Raw genomic sequence first — 14070 nt, forward strand, 5'->3', positions numbered from 1 at the left:
AGACCAACCTATCTTAATTTTGGTCCTTCTTTCTTTCCTAGCATTAATTACTATTTGCAATTTTTTTCCTGTCTCCTCTATTACCCTATAAACTCGTAGTGATCCAAATCATCAGTCAGTAGATGGCACATAGCGTTAAAAAAATTGTATACGCTCTCCGATAGTTTTTTATTCTTTGCTGTATCCTGTTGTTTGTATTCTTAACAATACCAATTGTATCCTTTTCAGGAATACAATGTATTTATACATATATTCCCGGAAATTACATATTGATTACATATTATTTTAAGTCTTTAAAGGAAATCTAAAGAGAAAAAAATTCCTTCGCAATCTTTAACACACACTGCTGAAACGTTTGAGGCATTAAGAAAAAAAATCGTAAAGCCGGAATAGAAACAGAAAGTAGGCTGAACTCGCCTACAAAAGCCGCGCCAGGAAGCGGCACTCTTCAGCAGAAAACCTTAGGCGGGGCCGGATTCAAGGCTTAGCTGCAAACTTTCCCCACCCGGTCATTCCTGATTGGCCGGGCCCGGCATGCAGGAAGTGACGTTACTAGGGCGTAACGCTCTCGCAGGGTAGCACTGTTGCCTCTCTTCCCACGCCCGGCTACTCCGCGTACCAAAACAAGAAAAAAGCGGCTGGGGCGGGGCGTGCGGACGGAAGGCGTTGCGCAGGGGCCGAGCCTTCGCTCGCAGTTGTAGCGGGTTGGGTTACCGGGTGCGGGTGGAGGTGGGGCTGTATCGGTGTCGCGGGGCGGCGGGCCCGGACTTCCGCCCTTTGCTGGAGGCATGGAGGTGGGCTAGCAGCAGATGCGAAGCCCGTAGCGGTGAGGAGAACGGCGGAATCGAGTCTGCAGGCCGGGCGGGCGTGGGCGCGCGTGCGTCCAGTGCGCGCGGGGTCGCGTCGAGTAACCGTCGCCGCGCGTGAGGTCCCGATGAGTGGGGGAGGGGCGGCGCGAACCCCACGGTCCCCCGCCTGAGGGTTGCGGTGCTGGAGCCGGGAGCACCCTTTTGCCGTCTGTTGAGCTACCTTCTTGTGCTTATTGCATCCCGGGGTCCCAGGGCGGTGTGACCCTCTTTCTCGTCGGCCTTGAGAGTCTACACCGCAGTCCCATGTGAGGTATTTTTCGTCCTATTTTTGGTCTTGGCGCTGCGTAGTTTCCTTGGGGCTGAGTGTGGGGGTGGGGTGGGGCGAGATTGGTTGGGGTCTCGATTTGAATGTATCCGTCTTCTCGATGTCGGCTTCTTCCTTCTTCTAAGGGGTCCCTCTCTTTGGAGAGTGTAGTTCTCAAGAATGGCCACCTGAGCCCTTCCTACCCCACCTGAAGGAAATGGAACGCGACGGTGAGTCTTAAAGGCTTTGTCCGCCCTCCACACCTTCCAGGATCGATGGCTTTGCCAAAGACTCTCAGGAGCCAAGTGAACTGGGAAGAGCCCCACGTTTAGGAAGAAGAGTTTGTTGTGTGAAACGACAGAGAGGAGCTTATTACTGATGATAATGGAGCTGAAGTTACCTTTATTTGCTAATTTGGGGGATTTTTGAGAAATGCCTACCTTTCCCCTCAGCGAACTTGGGACTTAGGAGTCGGGATCGCATTTCCACCATTTATTCATTACTTTTGTGTCCACAGGCAAGTTGCCTAACCTCTCGATCTTGAGTGCCATTATAATGTAGCTGACCCTACTCTATATATAGAGTTAATTTTAGGCTCTAATGAGATAAAGATAATAAAAACCACTTTATAAATGTCAATTTTGTTTTCTTTTGTTTTTTTTAATTTCAGAAGTGTTCTTTTGGGGACCAGAGTCTAGGTATATATGAATGCAGAGCCTCACCCATTCCCAAATAAGCCCAGGAATCTCAACTGAGAGGATCAGGTCTCTGTAGGTAATTATTCTTTAAACAATATTTAAGAAATTTCTCAGTCACTTAATGTATGCCAAGTATTGTTAAAAAGATATATAGAACAGGTCCTTTCCCTAACAGACTCAAAATTGGTGAGGGGGGAGCAGGTGGGTGGTAGAAGTGGGAGACATATAAGTAAACAGGAGTTCAGATCAACATGGTAAGTATAATGTTGGTACATGTACCAGGTCTTGGGGTAGAGAAAGAGGAGGAGCAGACTGAAAAGGAAAGAATGGGTCATACAAGCCTCCCGACATGATATTTGAGGGATGTGTTGCACATCTGTGGTTCTCAAACTTCGCTTTCTATCAGAATCACTGGTGGAGTTCTTTAAAATTGAATTTTATCAATAGAATCTCATTGTCTACTTTTGAAAGTTATCAAGGTGTTTCTGATGGGCTTTCAGAGTTAAGAGCCAAGTAGAGATATGGAAGGTGAGTATTCAAGGCAGATGGAAGAGCTTCCATAAAGGCAGAGAATGCCAAACACCATGAACCATTTTAGGAAGAGCAAGCAAGGGGAGGTAAATGTGGGGGAATGACAAGAGAGGATGCAGAAGGCAAATCTGGAGAACCTTGTGGGTTGAGCTCAAAAGTTGGAATTTTATCCCCAAACTGTGGAGGACTCGTTTGTGCTTCAGAAGTCCAATTTGGGCTGTGGACTCTGACAGCATTTTGGAGGAAGAATTGGTGGTGGATTAGTTAGGCTAGTTTAGTAATTTAGGGAAATAGTGAAAATGTATCAAACTAAAGCAGGGGCAATTGGACTGAGAAGAAAATACAGATGTAATTAAGGAGGTAGATTCTGTGGACCTGACAGAGATGGGGGCTGAGAGAGAATAAAAGTATAGCATAGTTCTCAGGTTACTAGTTTGAAAACGGTGGATAGCAGTGTCATCAGATAGGGAGTACAGGATGAATAACAGATCAAAGAGAAAGACTTCATTCTGTTCTGGTTATTTTTACTTTGAGATTCCTATCTGATGTATGAGTAGAGATAATACCGTATGCAGTTGGATATTGGAAATATGTGTCTGGAGTTCCTTATTGAGTAGCTTGCACATAGTTAATGCATTAAGAATTACACCTACATACTCAGTCTTTGATTTGTTCATAATAGGTAGTAGTTGAAGCAATAGTTTGAATTCATCACCCAGGAAGGGGGGTTTTGAAAGAAGAATTAAGAGTCTTGAGGACAAGCCTTTGGAAACTTTGATGCTTAGAAGGTTGGCAAAGGAAAAGGCAATTATGATGGAGACTGGGGAGGGGAAGTGGCAGGAGAACAGTGTTTTGTCTTAGCCAAGGAAAGCGTGGTCAGTATCTTCATATATTTTAGAGGGGTCAGGTATAGAATCTGTCAGATTTGTTAATATGGAGATTATCAGGGACTTTTGTGAAAATATTCAATTGAGTTCTGGTAGAAGCCAGAGTGTAAAGAGATGAAGAAGTGGGAGATGTTAAGTCTAGATTACTTTTTCAAGAAGCTTAGCTGGGAAGGGTAGAAGAAAGTGATTGTTATCTGAAATTTGGCTAGCTAATATTGAGAAATGATAACCCAAGGATAAGTTTAAAAAGTACAGCTGTACCTCTGTTGAAGCATCGTATATTATTGACAGATGTTGTTGGTGCTTGGAAAATGGTTCTTCTTTCCGTCCTGCAGCTTGGGAATTGCCTAGGTGCCTCAATCTATGGTTCAGTGTTGATTCTAAGCAGTTACAATAAAATCTGATGACGTTAACAAAACAGACTTCAAGAAGAACTTACAGTTGTTCAAAAACTTAAGGGATTCACGGTCTCTTATGAACAATAATTTTAACCCAAAAGAAAAATTAGAATAGTCCTTATTGCAATCTCTTGGGCTTAACCATGGTGCCAATAGTGATTTTAGATTTGGGGACATAACCACACATGACCTTTAAGAAAACTGATGGAAGTGGAAGCATACATTTCTGTTATTGATGTACTCTGCAACAGTATGTGTATTTTGTAGAGTCCATGTCACTTATCTGTTCCATGGTAGTAACTTCCATCTACTTTGAGAAAATTTAGTCCTGCTTTCTAGGAGGTGGAAGGAGGTTAGCTCTCTGAGTGAAACAAAAAACAGATTACTTAGTTTTCTTAATACAGGTTTTCTTTTGATGTCTGCTCTGTTAATTATTGAAAAATATACAACACTTTATTTGCATTTCGGTCCCTTAATTAAGATTTTAAAGTTTAGATTGACTGCTGTCTATTACTGTGAAAGTCATGCGTGAAACAATTGATGTTTGAAAAATCTCTGTTTAACTTTTCTCTCCTTAGGTCTCCTGAGTTCACTCCCCATTTTGAATTAGATCACTAGAAAACACCATCTGTGGACTCTATCCTTAATATTATGATATTGGCCTTTCAGGTATAAGAAATTTTTCTTTGAATGAAATAATTTTGTAATCTGAAAAAATATAGCAAAGACCTTATCCATTATACTACTTGTTATCCTTTAGTCTGCAGTGCCCTTGCACAAAGTAGGCATTGTTAAAGTGTAGTTGAGTTAGAGTTAGTGCCAGGAAAGGGTTGGATTATCTAGCTCACCTTGCAAACGTCTTTTCTTCAGTTGAGAACTGTGACTTATATCATGTTGTTACTCTGCTCTGCTTTTCTGGAAGCTCCTAATTTAGGATTTAGTGAAATTAGACTTCTAAGTTTTGATTTCTTTTTTTTTTTTTTTTTTAATCTGTTTCAGATCTCCTCTTCTGTATGTATATTAATGTTGACAGCTACCAGAAATTGTTTTTAGAAGCATGAGGAAAGTATAAAATTAATATTTAATAAATTTAAAAAACCAATTCACAAGACAGATCCATGTGGTTAATTATATTTATGCATTTATATATAATTATTTAGTTGTGGGTATAAGAAGAAATTAAGGAATTAAAATTTTTAAAAATCTAGCTTTTTAGGAACTGGTGTTACGCCACAAAAGTCTTAGCAGTAAAATACAATTTCTGTTACGATGTTTTCTTTTTTTCGTAAGCATAGATTATGCACTCTGAATTTTAGGGTGATACATGTTCAGAAACCTCATACTATAAAGTTTCTACAACGAAATAGTGACTTGGGCTAGGTTTCTTAACCTTTTATTTTTCCCCTCCCCCCTCCTTGCAAGGATACTTTTTAGATACTTTATCCTACTTCCCCTTCCCATGAAATTTTAATATCACAAATATGCTTTATATCTATTTATGTATTGTATGTATATCTGGGCTTTAAACCAAAAAAAAAACAAAAAAAAAAACAGAACTTTTTTGCCTCCCACAAACCATTTCATCCTTGTGGATGATACTACTTCTGTTGAGAATGTATGGGTTAGGTCCATTCAACTTATGAAATGAGCATGTCAATTAACAGTTGGGTTTGTGACTTTTTCCCCCCTTAGGCTGATTTTTACATCCATTAGATAGTTAATTTAAGGTCAAGTTTCTCAAGATAAGATCTGTTGGATAATTCCCTGGTTTGGTCACTGTTTGCATAAGAAAGAACGCTTGCTTTCATTCCCCTTGGATGTTACCATCTGGCTGATGGTTGTTTAGATAATACTCACTTTGGGGTTTTCTGTTTTTCCCAAGATTACACAAGGTTTGCCAGTCTTGGGGAAGTATACCATAGAGTTGAAGTTCCTCTTCATTATGTCAGGGTTATCAACATGACTTCCAATGTTAACCTTGGTTAAGGTTGTGTTTGCCAGGTATTCTCCACTCTAAAGTTATTATTTTTCCCTTTCCTTACTCTATTCCCTGGAAGTGATTCAGTAAGTGCAGCCTACACTCAAGGGGGTTTGGGAATTAAGCACGCCCTTCTGGAATGGATAGAATTTGGAATTCCTTTATAAAGAAGATTTGTCCCTTCTCCCCCTTTTGTTTATTCATTCAGTTGTTTCTATCAACATGAATTCAGATGTTTATTTTATACTTTGGTTTATAATCCCATATTATAATATTTTGTGCTCATCCTGTTTCAGCTTTGGCCATCAGGAGCTCTTTGACGTTGACTGCTGTGTCCCTTTGACATGTCTCCATGTCAGATTTGAGAACTTCCTTTCTGGCACTGTAACAATAAGTTTTAAAATATAACCAAAAACTAGAAGCAAGCAGGAAATTGTAAACTAACCTTGGAATGTAACCTAAAGCAGCTTTGAATGTAATCTTTAAACTGGAAGTGGACGGAGGGTCAGGACTTTTGGTCTCACAGGAGAGCAAGATAAAAAGTCAAATGTTGGCATCTTTCTCAGATGTCACCTACCTCCTGAAGAAAACAGGAAAACGGGAAGTAACTAAATTGATTGACTCCCTTTGTCTCTAATGGGGTTAGCCAATTAAAGAATCACTGGGAGATTGCCCCAAACCTCCCAGGTATAGATAAGCCTCTTTGTTTGTCTCTCTTGTTGCATGTTAATTGAATGATTATCTCTCTTTGTTTGTGAACCTGGGTATAAAAAAAGCTTCCCCAGGAGAGGGGCAAGATGGCGGCATAGAGAGGTGTGGAATTTAGTTAGTCCCCTGGTGCAACTAATAAAGAACCAGGAACAACGAGTAAATAATCTGTAACAACTGCTGGGGGACAACCGTGGCTGTCCACACATCGTATATCAACCTGGATATGGTGCATTAGCTGAGATCGCAGGATAACATTTGTAAGTAAAAACTGTGGACCTGTGCTGGGAGCCCCCTCCCCCCACAGCAGGCTGAGCTGCAGGACCTCACTGTGGGAAAAAAACAGCATTCTTAGAGCAAGCAAATATAGCTCAGCCCAGCTCCAGCTGGGGTTTTAATTAACAGAAGTGGACTGCTGAATGCAGGTGACAAACACAAAACCCTAACAAGCAGCAAAGTATCCTGAGGTTGCTCCCAGCAGAGAGTAAGTGGGGCTGATGGAAAAAAATAAAATAAAAAACAACAAAAAAAGGGAAGAATGTGGAGAGTTTTAGAGACCTTGGAGAGCCTAAGGATACCAGTGCTCCAGGAGAGGGAGCCCAGAGGACTGGGTACTCTTAACCAAAGGGCAAAACCAGGGCCATGGACTGGCTCTGAAAGGGGACTTTCCCTCTTTCTCTCTCTCAACCTGAGTGGCCATTTTCAGTTCATAGCACTCTGACCCAGACAGGGGTGGAGTTGCAGAGTTAGAGAAACAAAGGAGCTATTCATATGCAGAAGATAACTCCCTAGGGGGTGTATTTGCCTTAAGAGGAGGGAAGTGGGGCCCAGCTCTAGTGCCAGCCTGCCCTTCAGAATTCAGACCCCAGGGACTGAGGAAAACAGTTAAAAGAAAAACAAACTAAGCTAGGAATTAAAGGGGCCACACTTCCTTATACCAGTCGGGAGTGACAGGCTGACAGGCGCCACCTGCTGGGCAGGTTAGGGAAAGCACAATGGCTAGAGGCCTCACAGGAAAGTCTGTCAATCATCTAAGACACACCCTCAAGGAAACTTGACTCTGAATATAGCCCAACTCAGAGACCTAACCCCAGTCTGGTCTGGGAAAATCTAATTGGGGTAAGCAAGGAAACCGGATGCTTAAACAACAGAAAACTACATTAGGAGAAATGAAGATATGGCCCAGTCAAAGGACATACTTAAACCTCAAGACAGAGTTGAGATATTGTTTCACTTAATGAAGCAAAGATTTTCAAATAAATAGGCTAAATCATATCAAATCCAAGTCAATGAGTTCAGGAAACATAAGACAAAAGAGAGGAAGAATATAAAGAAAATGCTGGGCTAACACAAAGTAGAAATCGAAAGTTTGAAAGAAACTGGCAGAATCTATGGAAATGCAAGGCACAACACAAGAGTTGAAAAACGCAATGGAGACATACGACAGCAGAGTTCAAGAGGCAGAAGAAAACACTCAGGAACTGGAGAACACAAAAAACATAGTCCAGATAGAAAAAAGAATGGAAAAAGATGAGCAGTGTCTCAGGGATTTGAATGACAATATGAAGTGCATGAATGTACATGTCATGGGTGTCTCAGAAGGAGAAGAGAAGGGGAAAGGGGCAGAAGCAATAATAAAGGAAGTAATCCGTGAAAATTTCCCTTCTCTTATGAAAGACATAAAATTGCAGCTCCAAGAAGTGCAGCGTACCCCAAACAGAATAGCTCTGAATAGACTTATGCCAAGACAATAAGATTATGAAATGTCAAAGACAGAGCATCCTGAAAGCAGCACGGAAAATGATCCATCACATACAAAGGAAGCTTGATAAGACTATACATGGATTTCTCAGTAGAAACCATAGAGGCAAGTGGTTTGATATATTTAAGATACTGAAAGAGAAAAACCACCAAGCAAGAATCGTATATCCAGCAAAACTGTCTTTCAACTATGAGGAAGAGTTTAAGATTCTTTGACAGACAATGAGAGGGTTTGTGAACAGGATACCTGCTCTCAGGAAATACTAAAGGGAGCACTACAGACAGATAAGAAAAGACAGGAGTGAGAATTTGGAACACAATTTTGGGTAATGGTAGCACAACAATGTAAGTACACTGAACAAAGATGACTGTGAGTATGGTTGAAAGAGGAAGGTTAGGAGCATGTGGAACACTGAAAGGAAAGAGGAAAGATAAAGACTGGGTCTATAACTCAATGAAACCTTGAGTGCTCAGCAGTTGTGATAAAATGTACAAATATGTTTTTACATGAGGGAGAACAAAGGAATGTCAACCTGCAAAGTGTTAAAAATGGGGTGGTATTGGGGAAAAATACAATCAGTGCAAACTAGAGATAAAATTAACAGAAACATTGTATTGTGCTTCCTTTAATGTAACAAAGGCAATATGCCAAAGCTGAATGCCTGTAACGGGAACACAAGGAAGGGGTATGGGACTCTTGGCATTGGTGATGTCTGACTCTTATTGTACTAAATTAAACTAAATACAGTTTAATTCTGTTTTTCCTTTTGTTGCTTTTTAGCTGTCTTTTTTTTTTTTTTTTTGCTTTTTGCTTTGTCTCTCTACCTTCTTTGACTCTTCTTTGTAGAAAAATTGGAGATGTCCTTATATAGATAGTGGTGATGGTAGTGAATGCATAAATACATGGCTATACGGGGAACCATTGATTGTTTACTTAGGACGGAATGTATTGTGGGTGAACAAAACTGTCTTAAACAAAAAACAAAACAAAAAAATGAGTTGAAGAAACTTTGAGGGCGCTACATTGAATGAAATGAGTCAGACACAAAAGGACAAATATGTGGTCTCACTGATATGAACTAATTATAATGTGTAAACTTGTAGACATGAAATGTAAGTTACCAGGATATAGAACAAGGTTGAAGAACAGGGAGCGGTTGCTTATTATGAACAGAATGTTTAACTAGGTTGAGCTTAAGTGTTTGGAAATGGACAGGGTTGACGGTAGCATGTTATTGTAAGAATAACAATGCTGAATGGTGTGTGAATGTGGTGGAAAGGGGATGCTTAGAGTCACATATCACCAGAAGGAAAGTTGGAGGTTAAAATATGGGAATGTATAAAACAGTGAATCTTGTGGTGGACAATGTCCGTGATTAACTACAATCTTAGAAATCTCTTTCATGAAGTAGAGCAAGTGTATGACACTCGAGGGATATATAGGGAAAAAATATATGTTTAGCAAACTATGTACTGTGGTTAGTATTTTAACATTCTTTCATCAACAGTAACAAATGTACTATTCCAATACTGTGAGTCAGTAATGGAGGGGGATTGGTTAGGGGTATGGGAGGATTTGAGTTTTCTTTTTTGTTTTTATTTCTTTTCTGAAATAATGGATACACAGCTGTTTGATGGTACCGTGGGCAATTGATTGTGCACTTGGGCTGATTGTATGGAATGTAAATAATCTCAATAAAATTGAATTTTAAAAAAAAAAGCTTCCCCTGCCTTCTACTGGTGTAATAAACCGTCTTTTCCTCTTCAGCCTGGTGTGATGTGACATCTCTTAGCTGCGCTGGCAATGAATCCATATTTGGGAAATGCCTCTTCTTCCACACTACAAAAATGCTCCAGGATCATCTTGTATTTTTTCCTGCCCCAGCCTTGCCATTATTTTTGTATCAGTGCAGGCATTTGCTTTTGTTTAGCCAGTGTACGCTGTTTACTAACAATGAGCATCCTATATGCCTTTAGTTTTAGGGATAAAAATGCAGAATTTTAGCTTATTTTTATTACACCTCATTAGAGTTTATCCATGAAGATCTCTTTGGATTCTGGCCTCTGTCCTATTTACGAGTCCTCTCAGTTTCATGCCATCTGTGGTTCTGAAAAACTTGCCTCATAATATCTTCATTCTAACCTTTAACCAGTTTGGTTACTGGGAGTTGCTCTTGCTTTCTGGTACCATGTTGCTACTTTGCTCTCTTTGAGACTGCTAGGTATTTGAAAGATTATTTCATCTTAACCCATTCACTTCTGAGTTTGGATGGTAAAGGCCCTGATAGTATTATAAAAACATTATCTTAAGTTGGAGACAATAAAAAACTAGGAATCAAACTTCATAGCAACATTTGTTAACATTTATAGGTACTAGAGTTGACAGTGCTTTGAAGAGAAGTGAGTTATGGGCAGCAATTCATACACAAATGCACATTCGTGTATACATTCTTTCTCATCAGGAAAAAATCCTTATCCCCATGGGCTTTTGTTACTGGTACAGGTTAATATTTACAGATTTCTGTATCCAGGGATTTCTGGAACCTAGCCTCTGGGAATGTGAAAGGTTTCCTGAACTTTTGACTTTGACTCTGGTGCATCACTAGAACACTCCATAACCTGTACTTTGAAAATAGATAATTTTATGTCTCTCTATATATACTTTCTTTAGTATTGTATAATTTTTGATCCTTCTCTGAAGCACAACTGTATATTGTCATATAGTTGTTTCTAAATAGCATTATTTCTAGTGCTGTCATTTCTGTGCTTTTCATGTGTGAAAGATAGTTTTTATGAGTGGGCACAGATCTGAATTTAGTCCATGATCATTAAGTTGATCAGGAGAACATGCTGACTATGGTGGGAGTATATTCTAAGTTGAAGACCAGGACACAGAGAATAGGCCTGAAGTGTTGTTATTTTTTTCCTTTAGTCTTTAAATGCCATCTTTTCTGGATATAGGTACAGAATGAGCACGTGTTGCTGGTGTACACCAGGTGGTGGTTCCACCATTGACTTCTTAAAGCGCTATGCAGCCAAGACCCACTCCGGTGAATTTCAAACAGCTGATGAAGATCTTTGCTACTGCTTAGAGTGTGTGGCTGAATACCACAGAGCAAGAGATGAATTACCATTCTTGCATGAGGTAATTTAGATTAGATGAGCAGTCTTTTTCTGAGCTTGATAACTAAGAGGAGAATAAGTTTGAACTTTATGGGAAGCATTCAAGGAAATTATGATATGATGTAATTCTGAAAGTAATTACATTTAGTAGCCAGCTCATTACTTGGTACATAGTAGGTGCTGAGTAAATGCTTACTGACTTGACTTGAAATCTAAAGCAGAAATTTAGGATTCAGTGCTGTAGTCATTTTCATGTAAAGTCAATTTTGTGAAAAGGAGTGATTTGTGATTTTTTTTTTTAATGTCAGTGTATTTAAAATTGCTGCAGTCATATATCTGAATGGCTTGGGCTATTTTCTTTATTGAGTAATAGTTCTTTTTTAGTTTTGTTTTTTGTTTTGTGTGTGTGTGTGTGTGTTTTAATGGGTAAGTGGTATAAACCTCCAAGACCAAGCTTATTTTCTGGTCATGGTAGCCAAAGTGGAAGATGTAATTCTAAATATGTGACTTTAAATATTAGATTTAATACATTTATTGATCAAAAAGCATAGATCATATAGATGTGTAAAATATGTAGAAGAGCACAGAGAATGCTTAGTTATGAATCTGTGTTGAGAAAATGTATGCATGTATTATGAAGCTAACCAGTGTCTTCAAGTTAAAACTGATGTTGTGATGCTGTAGAAAGATGGCCTCCGGTCCCACCCTTGCTCAGGAGCCCAAAGAATGCCTTGGTCAGACATGGACAAATCATGCAAATGTTTATTTAGGGAATCTTAAATACAGGAGATGTGGCCCAGGGTAGCTGCTTGACCCGAAGTAGTGCTGTGCTTTTCAAGTGGGGATATGCAGCAGTGTATATAGGAAGAGAACAAAGAAAGCACAGTGCCAGGGACATAATAAATCATAGGACTTGGGAGGTAGTTGGTGGAATGTGCTTTGCCTTTCTTAATGTTCTTTTCTCTGGTGTTTGCACAGAGACCCTTATCTTTGTGGTTGCAAGATTGGATTTCTATATCTAATTCACATGGCTGTCTTTGCCCCATACCTGTTTCTTCAGCTCTGTATACTGGTCATGCTCTATGCACCTGGTATTCTTTGTTCATAGAAGATTAATTATGGGTTAGGCTTTCCTTTGTTCCCATGGGATCGAAGGGGAAAATAAATCATAACAAGCAAGGGAGGCAAGGTTTGTGCAAATGAAACTATTTATCCTACAGATGTTCTGTAGTAGGTTCCTATGGCTGGAACATAGAATGGCAAAACTAGAAGGCCTAGCTCATGGCTTTAACAAAGAAGCTCCAGCTTCTTCTCATTTCCTTTGAAAAGAGTATAGTTATAATTGAAAAGAATGTTGAGATATTTATGCCAAAACTCTGCAAAAGAAGTTTATGTCATCCTGTATTTAATCTCATAGAAGTGGCCATCTTTTAGTAACTTTTCTTTAAATAAACCTGATATATATCGTGTAGTGCTTCTTTAGACTTCCAAATTTTTATACTTAGGAAAAGGCTTTCTAAAAAGACCACCACATCTGGCATATTTTGTCATAACAAGATATAAAGCACATTGCCCATTTTTCTTTTCTTGTAGGTTTTATGGGAATTAGAAACCTTACGTCTCATAAATCACTTTGAAAAATCAATGAAAGCAGAAATTGGAGATGATGATGAATTATATATAGTAGACAACAATGGAGAGACACATTTGTTTGACTTTACCGGCCAAGACTTTGAAAACAAGCTTCGTGTTCCACTTCTTGAGATACTGAAATATCCTTATCTGCTTCTACATGAGCGTGTTAGTGAGTATCTTGGGTGTTCCTCAAATTATATCAGTTTTATTATTTTAAGAATTTAGGTCTATATTGAAAATTTCTTTGCTAAACATATAATTAGGATAGTTAATATATTTTCCCAACATAGTATTATGAAAATTTTCAAACATAGAGAAAAGTAGAAAGAATTGAACAGTGAATACCATATATCCACCACATAGATTCAACAGTTTTTAACACTGTGCTGTATTTGCAGATCTATTACATATCTATTCATCTCTTCAGTTAATTTTCATTCTTGTGATTTGTCTATAGCAGGGTTTCTCAAGCTTGACACCGCTGATATTCTGTACTGGATAATTCTTTGTTACGAGGCGGGGGGAGGCAGTTGTCTTGTACTTTGCAGGATGTTTAGCAGCATCCCTGGCCTCTGTCCACTACATGTCAGAAGCACTTCTCTACTCCTCCCATTGTGAGAACCAAAAAGGTCTCCAGTCATTGCCAGTTGTCCCTGGGGTGGGGGTGGGGGGGCAAAATTACCCCTGTTTTGAGAACCACTGGTCTATGATAATTTTCACTTATCACCATATTTAGGATGTCTAGATTTTGGTCTTTTATTTTTGCATTTCTTAATAGGAATGTCTTAAAATTGAAAGCATTTTTCTAATCTGTCAAACCTAATGAAATAACAGTGCCTTAAAGGCATCTAAAATCTAGTCCATATTCAAATTTTTCAGGTAGTTGCAAAACATATTTTTGGTTGGTTTGTTTAAATTAAAAGTTCAGTCAGAGATCACACATTGCTTTTAGTTCATGTTTCTTATGTCTCTTTTAATCCGCAATAGTCTCTAAAACATACACACACACACCTTCTTTTTGCCATGGGTTTGACTTGTTGAAGAGACCATGTAGTTGTCCTGTAGACTGACACACTTTTTGGGTATTTCTGATTGCTTCCTTATTATGTTTTTTTAACTTGTTTCTCCTGTGTATTTTTGGTAAACTGAAACGTAGATCTGAAGATTTGACTAGATTAGTCAATTCTTTGTAAATCGGTCAATTCCAAGTAATTAGATTTAAAATTCTAACAAGGCAT

At 39.0% G+C, this 14070-nt stretch overlaps 1 protein-coding gene across 1 annotated transcript in view; it reads left to right on the plus strand.

The window, feature by feature from the left end:
- Positions 1 to 683: 683 nt before the first annotated feature.
- Positions 684 to 14070, plus strand: part of SETX (senataxin) — a 99882-nt gene continuing 86495 nt past the window's right edge. Inside the window, 3 exon segments of the mRNA XM_037850995.1 lie at positions 684 to 826; positions 11036 to 11219; positions 12791 to 13001. Of these exon segments, the coding sequence (XP_037706923.1) occupies positions 11043 to 11219; positions 12791 to 13001 (388 nt within the window). The 5' untranslated portion in view covers positions 684 to 826; positions 11036 to 11042.

This window comes from Choloepus didactylus, chromosome 10 (assembly GCF_015220235.1).
Source record: "Choloepus didactylus isolate mChoDid1 chromosome 10, mChoDid1.pri, whole genome shotgun sequence".
Classification (NCBI taxonomy): Eukaryota; Metazoa; Chordata; class Mammalia; order Pilosa; family Megalonychidae; genus Choloepus; species Choloepus didactylus.